A 13,973-nucleotide genomic window follows, 5' to 3' on the forward strand; every position below is an offset into this window, starting at 1 on the left:
TCTCGTCTAAGCTAGTTGTCTGGAGATGCAAAACTTTAATAGTAACTTTAGTTTCTTGAGTTTTGTGTACGTGGAACATTTTGATTAAAATCTAGGAATAAGCGAGAAATCTAAACAAAATATACCATAATGCTTATCTAAATTAAAGAAATACCATGTCCTCTTTTATTTAACTTGGTAATATTTGATAATACTTTTATTTATTTTAATTAATTGATTAAAATCTAGGAAGAAGCGAGAAATCTAAACAAAATATACCATAACGCTTATCTAAATTAAAGAAATACCCGTGTCCTATTTTATTTAACTTGGTAACAATATCAAGGAAATATATTTGATAATACTTTTTTTATTTTAAATTTTTTTCATTTATTTTAATTAATTATTATAAATGAGATATGAATAAAATTTCTCATTAACAACTATTTATTAAAATAGAACGTATGATCCTAAAGATAAAGTAGCGTTTTGCTCGATTCTTCGGTTAGCGGTACTTAGACGTGAGCACATCACGTTCATCTCTATCGATATTTTATCTTGAATCCCTTGCAAAGTCGCAGACAGCACGAGTGATAAATTCACCTGAACAAGGTCGCGGTTCGCTAACTACTTCCACCTTTCCTTAATTGGCATCATTCCAAACTAAGAACAAAACACTAGCGTGCTCTGATACCAGACCGAGAAACTGCCACGTGAATTAGAGTGTTCAACTGTTTATATTGGATTTTAAAACGCCCACGCTACACGGCTTAAGCGTTATGAATTGTGTACAAAAGAGGTTTTCACGCGTATTTTTATTATTCTTAATTGTTGTGCCCTATTCAACTTCTCGTTTTCAAAGCGAAAACACTGGTTTCCCGTTATGGGACAATTTACATTTTCACTTATATTATGCTTACATTATTTCCATATTTTTAAATAGAATTTAATGGGACATTTCCTACGGTACTGGTTACATTTTCACCAGCTAAATATATTTTTCCATGAATTTGTGGGTCACCGGACGCTAGCGCTAATGTAACAAAAATATTTGCATGTTTTTCATAGATAAGAGTAAAGAACCTTTAATCAACACAAAAACAGTTGCAATTTAATGAAGTATAACTTGATTTAACAATTTAAGCCTGAAGTATAAATGTTGGCCAGGCGTCCCCAAAATCATTATTAATATAAGTGACACCCATCCAAAATAATGAATTCAATAACCGAGCGTATACGAAAAGAATAAAATATAGCACATAGACCGCTTTATCGGGTCCAATTAGTGGTTCCCATCCCGTAGTTAATTGGTAGAGATTCATTTGCTTATTCATCAAACCGTTTCGAAAGGGTACTGGTCAACATCAATTTGTTTATGTGAAGGGTGCTTAAATGGGATTTTTGTTGTTTCACCCACTACCTATTTCCATTGTTGATCGATTTTCTGATAGTTGATTCATTGAAAATCAGCTAGAACGTTACAAAATTTTACGTTTTATCGAAACAACGAAACGCCTATTGCGAACAATAGAAATTCTATGGACATAGTCTTTAATATTTTATAGGTATAGTAATAGAAACGCGAGAAACTATTTAAGCTATTGTTTTAATTGATAGCGTGCAAAAATAACAGCCAGGAAACACTACTCAATCAACATTGTGTGGCACCGAAATATAGCCGGCTTAAATTTCCTCATAATCGAGTATTCGAGGCTGCGCCGTTTGCTGACGTCACCCTGCGACCCCAGCTGTCAGCGCCAAATGAGATTCACTGAACTGTTCTGAAAATCTAGCATTGTCTTCAATAACTCCTGAATATTTTCTCGTCCATTTGACACGTGACTTGAAAAATTTTTAAAATCGTATTTATATGTATGAATAATTTTTTGAAATGTTTTTTTTTAAGACGCAAAATTTCTATTTTGTTTGTTATCAAGGCATCGACACGTCATAATCCCAGAACTCAATATTTCCTATCTTTTGACTTTTGACTCTAGATTCTTAAATTTGACTACAGAAAAACAAGAAAATTTTTAGGTATAGAGAATACAAAGATAAAGATGAAATTCTAAGCCAATTTTGTTTTTTATCGTGAAAATAACAAACTCCATAATTTCGTTTTCCGAACAATCTTGACTTAATAAAAAAAATGAACAAAGGCCATGAAATTCCTAAAACATTAGCGAAAAATCCGATATTAATCTAGCATTAAACGCACATTAAAATATGATAAAAGATAAAAAAGTACCGCAAACATTCTGACACTCCGCAAACAGGTGTGTTTGTCTGAGATGTGGACGGCGAATGTTGTTTTCCCCTCTTTGATTTCCATTTCGCAAATTATGTTTATAGCACATTTTCCTTTTGTAATACAATGTTGTTTATAGAAATTTATAGCGTTCGTTTATTTTTATACCGGGTTAAAACGAACCACGGAATAAATACGAGCACAGTTTATTTTTTACCTGAGGTATTACGTACAAATACTTGTTTTTTTTTCCAGTTCTGCTTTTATTTTTAGGGAAGTAATTTTTTGTTAATATTTCTATTTTTTTTTCTTACTTCAGCGATAGATATTCTAATGGATTTTCTTTCACATGAGATTAGATTAACTTGACAGTCTTTAAAATAGACATAAAACCAAACATCATTTAATTTTAAGGCTTTTAAAATTATTACAATTTAAAAAATCGCTTCAAGTGGATTTCTGATGATAAAAAAGAAGAATATATCATAACTTTTATCAGTATTATATTTAAAAAAAGAAGTGCTTCCTTACCTCCGTTCCCTGCACCTTCAGTTTCATATGATCTTCTCTGGTGGTCTTTCCATCTTTTCGCTTCTTCCAACAGTAACCATCGCGCCGGTAACGTACCTTCTTGCGGCTGTATAGAAGCATCGAACCACTTTTGGGTCTGTAACAAAAAAAAATTATCAATCTCCATTCCTATAATAATGTTAACAAAAATATATAGTTGGAAAGACATAACGTGGTATTAATGTTTACAACCTGTACTCATAATAACATTTTAATTTAACGCCGTTATTCTCATTACTAAAATTATTTAAAACGGGATATTTACCATGCTTTTTATTTTTATATTGCGGAGATTGATATTTCGACATTAACTACGATTGTCTCGTTCACAAGACTGAAGTTTGCGGGTAGATGTTGACGGCATAAGGAGTGTCCATACCAGACTACCTCCTATGTTGTAAGTTTGCTGCGTAACGTATGTTAATAATATATAAATGTTTATTAATAAAGATTTACCCGATTGTTATGTATATATTTTTTATTAAAACAATGTTTTTGGAGAGAATACAATACTGCGGAAGTTCTATCCCAAAAACCTATTTGTTCTCATGAAACATTTCAATTTTTTTCAATAAAATACCTAATTGAATGAACATATCGCTCATCTTTGCAGATTGAAAGATCCCAGATGGATGGGCGGTATTACATTGAAATGGATTTGGCAGTTGAATCGGTGAGGGGGAAGCGGATCGCACGTTCAAACCAAATATTTAATCAAATCATCTGAAACAGCGCCAGTATTAAAATATCTTTCATATCAGATTTACTTTCTGTGGTGTGATGATTACATTCTTACGAGAATATTTAATTCCATATAAAAATTTAAAACGGTTATAACTTAATACAAATATTTAAAACTCAATATTATTTAAAGAATTATACTTTAGTATAGATTTATTAACTTACGGTAGACAAATTACTTATAATTGTATACGTTTGAATTACTTTTTTAACTTTTAGTGAAACATTTTTCTATGTTCTTCTAATCTTCTGTAATCTAGACAAATAAATCAAATTGGTGTCTGTTTGTAACATTAAAATTACCGTGTGTTACTAAATGCCAATGGAGGTATACACGGTACATATATCAAAAAAACATTTTTTACAATTTTTGTCTGTCTGTCTATCTGCCTGTCTGTCTGTCTGTTTGTTCCGGCTAATCTCTGAAATGGCTGGATCGATTTTGACGGGACTTTTACTGGCAGATAGTAACTTGGGCTACTTTTATTTTAGGAATTCATTTATTTTATAGCTCTGCGATCTGAACAATAAGTTTTTATTAAATTCCACGCGGATGAAGTTGCGGGCACAGCTAGAAAATTAATAAAAGATTATTCGCTTACTTATATCATTCTTTTCCTAAATTAATTGTTGAAGAAATCGCTCAACAAACAAACAGACTGACAGGCAGACAGACAGACAAAAATTATTAAAAAAAAACGTTATTTTGGTATATCTACACATATGAATTTAGTAAAAATCGATTATCTTAATTTTACAAACAGTTACTCCAATTTTATTTATTTATATAGATTGACTTCGCGTTGGCGCAGCGGTCACAGCCATGGTACCTGTTGCGCTGGCGGTTGCGGGTTCGATCCCCGCACATGACAAACATTTGTATTGGCCATACAGGTGTTTGCCGTGATCTGGGCGTTTGTGCAGTCCTAGTGGGTCTCCCCACCGTGCCTCAGAGAGCACGTTAAGCCGTCGGTCCCGGTTGTTATTATGTACACCTGTTAGCGATCGTTACTCATAGTAGGGAATATATCCGCCAACCCGCATTGGAGCAGCGTAGTGGATTAAGCTCTGATCCTTCTTCTACATGAGGAAAGAGGCCTATGCCCAGTAGTGGGATATTACAGGCTGAAGCGATATAGATTTGAGAAATTTATACAAACAATCGTCGAAATTAATATCCGATAGTTATGTTTATAATTCAATAATTAAACGATTGTCCATTTGCGGTGTACCAATTTGAAAATTATTTAACCGTAACGAAAAGTTATCCAAGAGTCATCCATAACAATTTCCCGTTGTGATTTATTGATCAGTTGTTATTACTGGGAGATAAGATAAACAAATCATCGGAGGTTGTATGAGTTATATGGGCAGTTGGTCGAAATTTTATTTGTTTCCGTTATGTATGTATGTGTTAAGTTATTAATGTGTAATGTTGTTTTTGTTTCGTGTAAGAATAAAGTACGACATAATATTACCGCGATATGATGGGGTATAATGCGAAAATAAATTAAAGGTGTTTTATTTTGACTAACCCGTTGGCGCAGTTTGTAATGGCCATGCTTCAAAACAAATGCTTTCTAACTTAGAAGTACAAAAAACCCCTAATACTAATCTATACTAATATAAAGAAAAATTTGATTGTTTGTTTATTTGCATTGAATAGGCTCCGAAACTACTGAACCAATTTAAAAAATTCTTTTACTGTTGGGAAGCCATACGATCCGCGAGTGACATAGGCTATATTATATTTTCAAAAAAATTTGGGAAAAATTATTTTGAAATTTTTGTTAAATAAAGTCAAGCCGGGTGGGGGTGTGCTAGTAATAAAACTTATTTGCTTGTTTATAATAATTATCTTACTTATAATTACATATCCCTACTAGTATTTTTATGTTCATATACAGGTAGAATAAAACGATATAAAATCGACATCCAAAAAGTATCATAGGCTGAATCATGGCGGAAATTGGGTCGTTCGTATCAGTCAGACAGCTGACATACGTTGTCAGCGTTATTTACAATACATTACTTATATCAAACTTAAGAAATATAAGACTTTATGTATCTACCCTCCATAGACCACTATGGAGACACATATACACACAGTATTTATTTTATTACAGACCAACGCATTGTGCAATGTATTATTATTTATTTAATATTTACTAAATAAAATATGATTGATATCGCAACAAACAGACAGGCTAATTCATTAATTAAAAAGATATAAAACACCTTATACTTTAGGAACTTCAGTATAATAATATCGTATAAAATAATAAATCTTCTCGAAAATATAACAAAATGTTAGATTTTCGGTCAAAACAACGTTTGAAGAAATAAATAAAAAATCTATTATATGACATTTTTTTCTTTTTATTACAAATATAAATAGACTTCTTTTATCATCATATCGTTTTTATAAATATATAAATAAATAAATATTTACAACGTACAAACACGGTCGTCTGTTCCTAAAGTAAACAACTTAGTGCTTGTGACCGACTGGTATAGTTACATTTGTTTTTTCGATAAATATACATATAAATAAATATATATATTACACCCAGACTCAGGGTGGAATCGAACCCACGACCCCCGGAGCAGAAAGCAGGGTCACTACAACCTGCGCCAACGTGCTAGTCAGTAGTAGAAGTAGTAATTATAAACTGCAACATTTTAAGTTGCAAGAAATAAGTTCAGAACAACACAGTACGTAAATCTATTATAGATAGATTGCAAAATTTTATCAAGCTGAAAATTGTTGAACTATCTTAAATATATTACAAAGCGTCCCGTAATTAAATTTATGAAAGTTTTAGTGGTACACCAGTTTATTAACTAGGTCAGAAGCTTTTCACAATATTTACTGCTAACACGCTTGAACATAAATGTTTTGTGTAGGAGAAATAATAGTTTAACACATACATATTTGTTTTAAAAATCAAAAGTGAATGATATCAAATAAAAATCGATTATAAATAATTCAATGTCACTTTTTTTATAAACCTTTTATTTAGTCTAATCTTTTTGATTAGTTGTGGAGATTTTACAGTAATATACAGATAATACAAGTTTCAATACAGAGTTTCGTAAGTAAAAACAAAAATACCTAGACATAGTAATTTTTATGGAAAACGTACGCTTGAATATATTATTCCTTTCTTAATAAATAGTCTGCCATCGGATATAAAAGAAAAATTCAAAAAAACAACTATAAAAACATATTTAGAAATATTCTTTGACGATTAGCAGGAAAGTGGACATAGGGTGCCAATCAAACCACCAATTGCAAATTCATGCGACGTTTCGATCCTTTATTGGACCATCATCAGGCATCTACAAAATACAAAACATTGAAGAAAGTTGTATACCTAAATTAATCCACAACAACAACCAAACAAAAAGAACCAAATCATCAGTACCTTTACATACGGTAGTCAAAAGACATCTCCCCGTCAAAGTTCTTTCATTATGTAAGATTCTAAATCCAAATACATTATATATTATTTTTAAGTTATATTTTAAACTGTAATCTCTAAATTTTGAAAATTTAAACTAAAACATTTGAATTTAATAGGTAACAATATGCACAATTTTAAGTTATTAAGTTTTTGATTTTTACAATTTCAAGGCATCAAATTCTCCGAACTTGACTATTGAACTGCATCTAAAACATCAATCATATATGTACACACAAAACCATCAAAGACTGACAATGTCTACACAACGATCACAACCAACATTTTATATTACCTTTACATATGTTAATTAAATTTATAATTTTTTTCCTCCTATTTTGGTTCCTTTAATTTATATTATTTCTACCCACATGTATTTTTCTTCAATTTTATATATTAATTTTTTTATTATTAATTATTTAAATTGTTAAGATTTAAAAATATTAGTCATTTCTTATAAAATTATGTCATTTAAAATTGGCTAGTTACAAAATTTTTTTTTTTTTTTTTTAATTTACATTACAATTTCTATTTTGTAGTTATTACTCTTTACATTTACATTTTGTTCTCCAATTTCTTGTATTCTCGTGTCTAAAACAACAAATTATACATAAGACATAGCCGAACACGTTGCATTGTACAAGAAACAAACTACACACTACCAGTGTACTAACCCGTAGTTAGTACCGTAGTTAAGTAGTAAATGTAAAGAGTAATAACTACAAAATAGAAATTGTAATGTAAATTAAAAAAAAAAAAAAAAAATTTTGTAACTAGCCAATTTTAAATGACATAATTTTATAAGAAATGACTAATATTTTTAAATCTTAACAATTTAAATAATTAATAATAAAAAAATTAATATATAAAATTGAAGAAAAATACATGTGGGTAGAAATAATATAAATTAAAGGAACCAAAATAGGAGGAAAAAAATTATAAATTTAATTAACATATGTAAAGGTAATATAAAATGTTGGTTGTGATCGTTGTGTAGACATTGTCAGTCTTTGATGGTTTTGTGTGTACATATATGATTGATGTTTTAGATGCAGTTCAATAGTCAAGTTCGGAGAATTTGATGCCTTGAAATTGTAAAAATCAAAAACTTAATAACTTAAAATTGTGCATATTGTTACCTATTAAATTCAAATGTTTTAGTTTAAATTTTCAAAATTTAGAGATTACAGTTTAAAATATAACTTAAAAATAATATATAATGTATTTGGATTTAGAATCTTACATAATGAAAGAACTTTGACGGGGAGATGTCTTTTGACTACCGTATGTAAAGGTACTGATGATTTGGTTCTTTTTGTTTGGTTGTTGTTGTGGATTAATTTAGGTATACAACTTTCTTCAATGTTTTGTATTTTGTAGATGCCTGATGATGGTCCAATAAAGGATCGAAACGTCGCATGAATTTGCAATTGGTGGTTTGATTGGCACCCTATGTCCACTTTCCTGCTAATCGTCAAAGAATATTTATAACAAATGGACACAACGATAAATAATGACATATTTAGAAAATTCTTTTTAGACCAACATATAGAGAGAGAATGAAATGGCCGCATTTATTCGTTTTACTATAATTATCATTATTCTTTAACCACTTGATGTTAATTTTTTTTCTTTCCAATTATATTCACATATATAATCTATATTTGTATAGCTTTGTATCATATTTTTATATTAGTATAAAATTTCGTGTGTACTTTAGTATTATTACTTTAGAAAAACAGTGCACTGTTATACTGTTAATTTTTTTGGCTGCACTGATTATCACATAAATTGTATCAATTTTTTTTTTTGTAAATAAATAAATAAGTAAAAAAATATTGCAGCTTGTAGTCTAGCTCTTAGTATAAACTTTACTAATTTTAATTTAAATGTATTAAATAGTTTCGAGTTATAAATTACTAGTCAAAAAATTTTAAACACTGTAGTATAGGCTTCAGTATTGCTTACAAAGCACACTAAAAAAAAATTTTTTTGGAGTATTACTAGAAGAAGAAGAAATATACTTTATTGTGCATAAAAGTTAAAGTACATAGGTATCTTAAAAAAATAAAAACTTACATAATAATAATATTCACAAAGGCGGTCTTATCGCTAGGTAAGCGATTTCTTCCAGACAACCTTGGGGTAGAGGAGATTTTAAAACAAAACAGAGTAGGGTCATCAAAAAGGCAAAACATAGGGAATCCTACAATCTAATAATATAATAATAATATAAATAAATAATAAACATATAAATAAATTAATTAATAAATAAACTACTACTACTAGATAATATTTATTATATTTAGTAAGAAAATAAATGATATAATGTCATAACTACAGGAAACAGTTTCAAGTTCACAAGCAAAGAATTTATGACGCAGATGAAACAGGATATGCTCCAGTAATCGTCACGAGTATACAAAACAAGGCAATGTCCTGGTGAAGTGTTTTCGCCTGTTTTATGATATTGGGAACGGAATAACGCTGACTACGGAAAAAAGGCATGATATTTCTTAACCGATTTCAAAAAAGGAGAAGATTTCTCAATTCGACTGTATATACATATTTTTATGTGTGTTCGCTGACAAATTCGTCTTTTATGGACCGATTTTGTTGATTTTTTCTTTGTTGGAAAGGAGATATCCCAAAGGTGGTACCGTGAAAAGGAAAGTAGGATCTGATGATGGCATCTTAGAGAAATCGAGAAGAACCTTCGAAAATCGTATTGGCGACTAGTGCGTCTGTTTTCGTCTACTTACGTTGTATTACTTACCGATGCAATTAAAGTTGGTTTTTACGTTTACTAGCAAACACAATTATTTAGCCGACAATTTCGGCAAAAAAGCGTACGGTCCACCTGATGACGGTAAGCGATTATAGTAGCCTACAACCTAGCCTGCGACACCAGAAGCATCTGGCCTTTGACCATCCTTTGGCCACCTTACTCACCACAGGAATACAACACTCCTTGAAAACAGTTTTATCGAACTGTGATCGTCTGTAATGTTGAGTTGTACTCCCCCGGTAGGGCTGCTCCTAATTTTGGACAGGATATATCCTACTGTTAGCGCACATCATCGCTCGACACACACACACACACAGACACACACATAGATATATATATATAATACTAGAAGTTCAAATTAAGTTAAAACATCAGACAAATACAGGAATTTAACGAAGCGGTATCAGCATGGTACTTATAGTTTGAAGCTTATTAGCACCTTTAAAACTAATTCTAAAGCTATCCGACTTTTTAGAACCTATTTTGACTTTCCTTGAGGTGAATTCAAACCTCGGCTAACTCTTAAGTACTTCTTAGTTCATTTGGATCTTGATTCCTTTCTATTTATTTACTAGAAAAGTGAGTTTTGCGAGGTTACCTAAGGAAGTAGTGCTAACTAGCTGAATGGAACATCGTAAAAGCAAATTAGAAAAATACATATTCGATTTAGTACTGGTTTACCTAAATATTTTCATCCTAATATAATAAATACAACTCGATCGTTACTCATAGTAGGGAATATATTCACCAACCCGCATTGGAGCAGCGTGGTGGATTAAGCTCTGATCCTTCTCCTACATGGGGAAAGAGGCCTATGCCCCGTAGTGGAATATTACAGGCTGAAGCGAGCGAATCCTCTTGAAAAGCACATAAAATCAATAAAATTAAAGAAGCAAAAATTTTACAGTAAATTAAATAAAATGCAGACATTTATCTAAGTTTTAAATTCAAGATTCGATTACCTAGGAGCGTGAGCGTGAGGCTGTTGCTAAAAATCTTAATTCGTTTTTATATAGCAATGACTAAAATCGACAAATTTTGTACTGAATTCACTAACTGAGTTATATGAAGGCACTGCCAAAAGTATCGTCTAACATTTGATTTTTAACCTTATCACTAATAGAATTGAGTTCAATTTAATGTTCAATAAAGTAATTTTACTTGATAGTAATATTGCCGAGTAAGTTTTCTTCGTACGAAACATCGTCTAACTCATTTAACTCATCGTGAATATCGAAAATAATTTTAGAATTTATATTAATATAGATTATTAGGATTTAATAGTGTGGAATTACAAATCCATGCAGCCTTGTTTCTTACTGTTAGATTATCTGGTCAATACGGCAAAGGTGATATACAGTTAAATCAGTGGTGTAGCAAGGGGGGAGCAAGGGAGGGCATCATGCCCCGAGTGCTACTCACAAAGGGGCGCCAAATGGTCCGCAAAACAAAAAATTGCTAAACATATCATATGGTTTTCGAATCTGAGGGGCACTAAAAAGGTATTGTGCCCCAGGCGCCAGTTAAACTCGCCACGTCACTGAGTTAAATACAAAGAATCGAAATACAAATCAAGCTCCATTGAATTGTTTAAGACATGTCTTGTGCTTGGTTAATGACAATATTGTAATCTATACCTGTACGACCTTTCGGTGTTGTCTGACTTGATTGACCGACGGCTGTCCTATCTGACCTGATCTGATCTCAACACGAGAACCTTTCCACTCCATTTAATTGGCACAAAAGGAAATTTCCTGCTTAAAATATGGATCAGCCTTACCAGTGTCTACCTTACAGAAGACCACAGCTAAATAACACAATGTTCAAGCAGTGTTGTATTCCTGTTGGTGAGTAAGGTGACCGAGTTCCTAGGGAGAGCTCCTAGGGGAAATCGGGGGAACGGTTGGAAACGCGTTTGCGATGCTTCTGGTGTTGCAGGCGTCTATAAGCTACGGTAATCGCTTAACATCAGGTGAGCCGTACATATGTTTGCCGACCTAATTGCTATTCTACGACCTTTGCGCCCTGCCCCCTAATCAACCTTTATTCGTCTTAATACTACATAATATTAATGAAGATTATATTAATATCAAATGTTTCTAATGTTTCCATAGCAGTGGTATTCTAAGATTTTGCAATTATTTTCTATCACTATGTCTTACTGCAAGAAAAAGTATTAATATTTTTTTAGCTGGTAACAAAGCCTTTATTTATCTACTTGAATAACAATTCTCTGTTTTTGTTTTTTACGTATCGTAAAACAACACAATATTTCCGTACGTCGCCATCACGCGTTATGTCAGAACGAAAACGACCATCAGATTCATGGATTTTTCGACGACTAATAAATCGCGTATTGGATGCATAAATCAGGGTCGATGTTAGTTGGCATTTTTTTCGCTAGACAACGACGATGCGTCAATGCGAACTATCGTTACGATCGTCGCGCACTTTTAGGTTTTTGTTTGCTGATAATGTTTGATTTTGAATCTAAATTAATAAAAAAAACGCATAATTTTAGAACGATTTGCATTTTTAATGTATAATGATTTTAAAAAACCTGACACTTCGGAAATAAGGTGATATTATAATTTTGAGGAAACAAAAAGTCTCACCACGAAAAGTATCTGCCAAACTCGCCTCCAGCGCATCAGCCAATTACTATTACTGCTGTCCAAAGTCGTCAAAAAAGTAAGAAAAACCTTTTAGTATCAAACGGTAGAATAATACGCAAAAAATGAAAATAAAAGTGCGTGCGTACAAAGTACACAAATCAGAATTGAAACTTCTTTGACAAACTAATTTTTAAGTCTGACAAAAACGTTGCCGTTTCATCAAAACGTTGCCGTTTCAACGGTAAACATTTTACCCTCATGCGCCTTAAGAGGTTTCACTTCAAAAAATAAACTGACCGTAATTTATAATAATTATACTTCAACAGTAATTAGTACCGGTTTTACTTCATTGCTTGAGGCTAACTGATTCAACCACAGAGTTTTATAACATACTAGATTCACATAACTTGAAACATGTGTTTAGCTAACACAACTTTTTAAAGACTATATAACATAAAACGATTGCTTTCAAACCAGCCTGTCATATCCCACTGCTGGGATAGGCCTTCTTGCCCGTTTTGGAGAAGGATGAGAGCTTAATCCACCACGGTGCTTCAATGCGGGTTGGCAGATATATTCCCTACTATTAGTAACGATCACTATTATTAGGCGTACATGATAACAACCGCGAGCTACGGCCTAACGTGCTCTCCGAGGCACGATTGGGAGACCCACAAGGACGGCACAAACGCTCAGACTATGGCAAACCACTGTATGGCGAATAAAAAAAAATTGTCATGTGTGAACCCGCAACCACCAACGCAATAGCCACAACCAGTGCTGTGACCGTTGCGCCAACGCGTCGTCATCATTCTGTTTAATTAATATAAACTAGCAATACTCGTACAATAATTTGTACTTAATAATTTTAATCATTAACTAATTTACAAAAATAAAAGCAATAATAAATTTTTAGTTGTGGAATGTGGATGCCGGTAGAGCAAGCAAATATCTATAAAATGATATGTAATTTATGTATAACAACTATGAGGTTTTTTCTAAAAAGGGAGGCGATCTTAACATTAGCGTATTAATATATATGATAATAAAATTTATCAAGATTAGATTACCAAGTTGTTAATGACGTCATTGTAGCGCATTGTCTAAAGGTTTTAATTAAATTAAAAATACAAATTTATGCTTCAGACTTATACATCGTATTTATGATTTAGAAAACGACGTAACAGATAAACAAGAGATATTTTACTGTCAGTAATATTATTTTAAAAAAAACTGAAGAGTTAGAATACTAGTTCGAATATCATTTGATTAGCTACCAATCTCGATAAAAAACGTTATTGAATTAATATTATTATTATCACTTAATACACCGCGTAAAGAAAGAATAAAAGTTAAAGGAAAACAATCTTTTTTTATACAAGATAAATCGATAAATATAAACTGAACAAAGCAAACACAATCCCCGTAGACAAATGTTTACAACAAACTGGATGTAAGGCGAACATCCTGTATATAGTAATAACACGAAGTCATTTGTTTTTTGTTCTGAAAACTCTTTATGTTATGGTGTAGTTTACTTAGCTTTAATGAACAGAAGCCTGAATTTG

At 31.7% G+C, this 13,973-nt stretch overlaps 1 protein-coding gene across 1 annotated transcript in view; it reads right to left on the reverse strand.

Annotated features, from left to right (window-relative positions):
• The window catches only part of LOC123656240 (calmodulin-binding transcription activator 2), a 41,018-nt gene extending 38,077 nt beyond the window's left edge, over positions 1–2,941 (reverse strand). Inside the window, exon 1 of the mRNA XM_045591940.1 lies at positions 2,759–2,941. Within this exon, the coding sequence (XP_045447896.1) occupies positions 2,759–2,878 (120 nt within the window). The 5' untranslated portion in view covers positions 2,879–2,941. The remainder of the gene's footprint in view (positions 1–2,758) is intronic.
• Between the last annotated feature and the right edge of the window lie 11,032 nt (positions 2,942–13,973).

Source organism: Melitaea cinxia, chromosome 9, assembly GCF_905220565.1.
Source record: "Melitaea cinxia chromosome 9, ilMelCinx1.1, whole genome shotgun sequence".
Classification (NCBI taxonomy): domain Eukaryota; kingdom Metazoa; phylum Arthropoda; class Insecta; order Lepidoptera; family Nymphalidae; genus Melitaea; species Melitaea cinxia.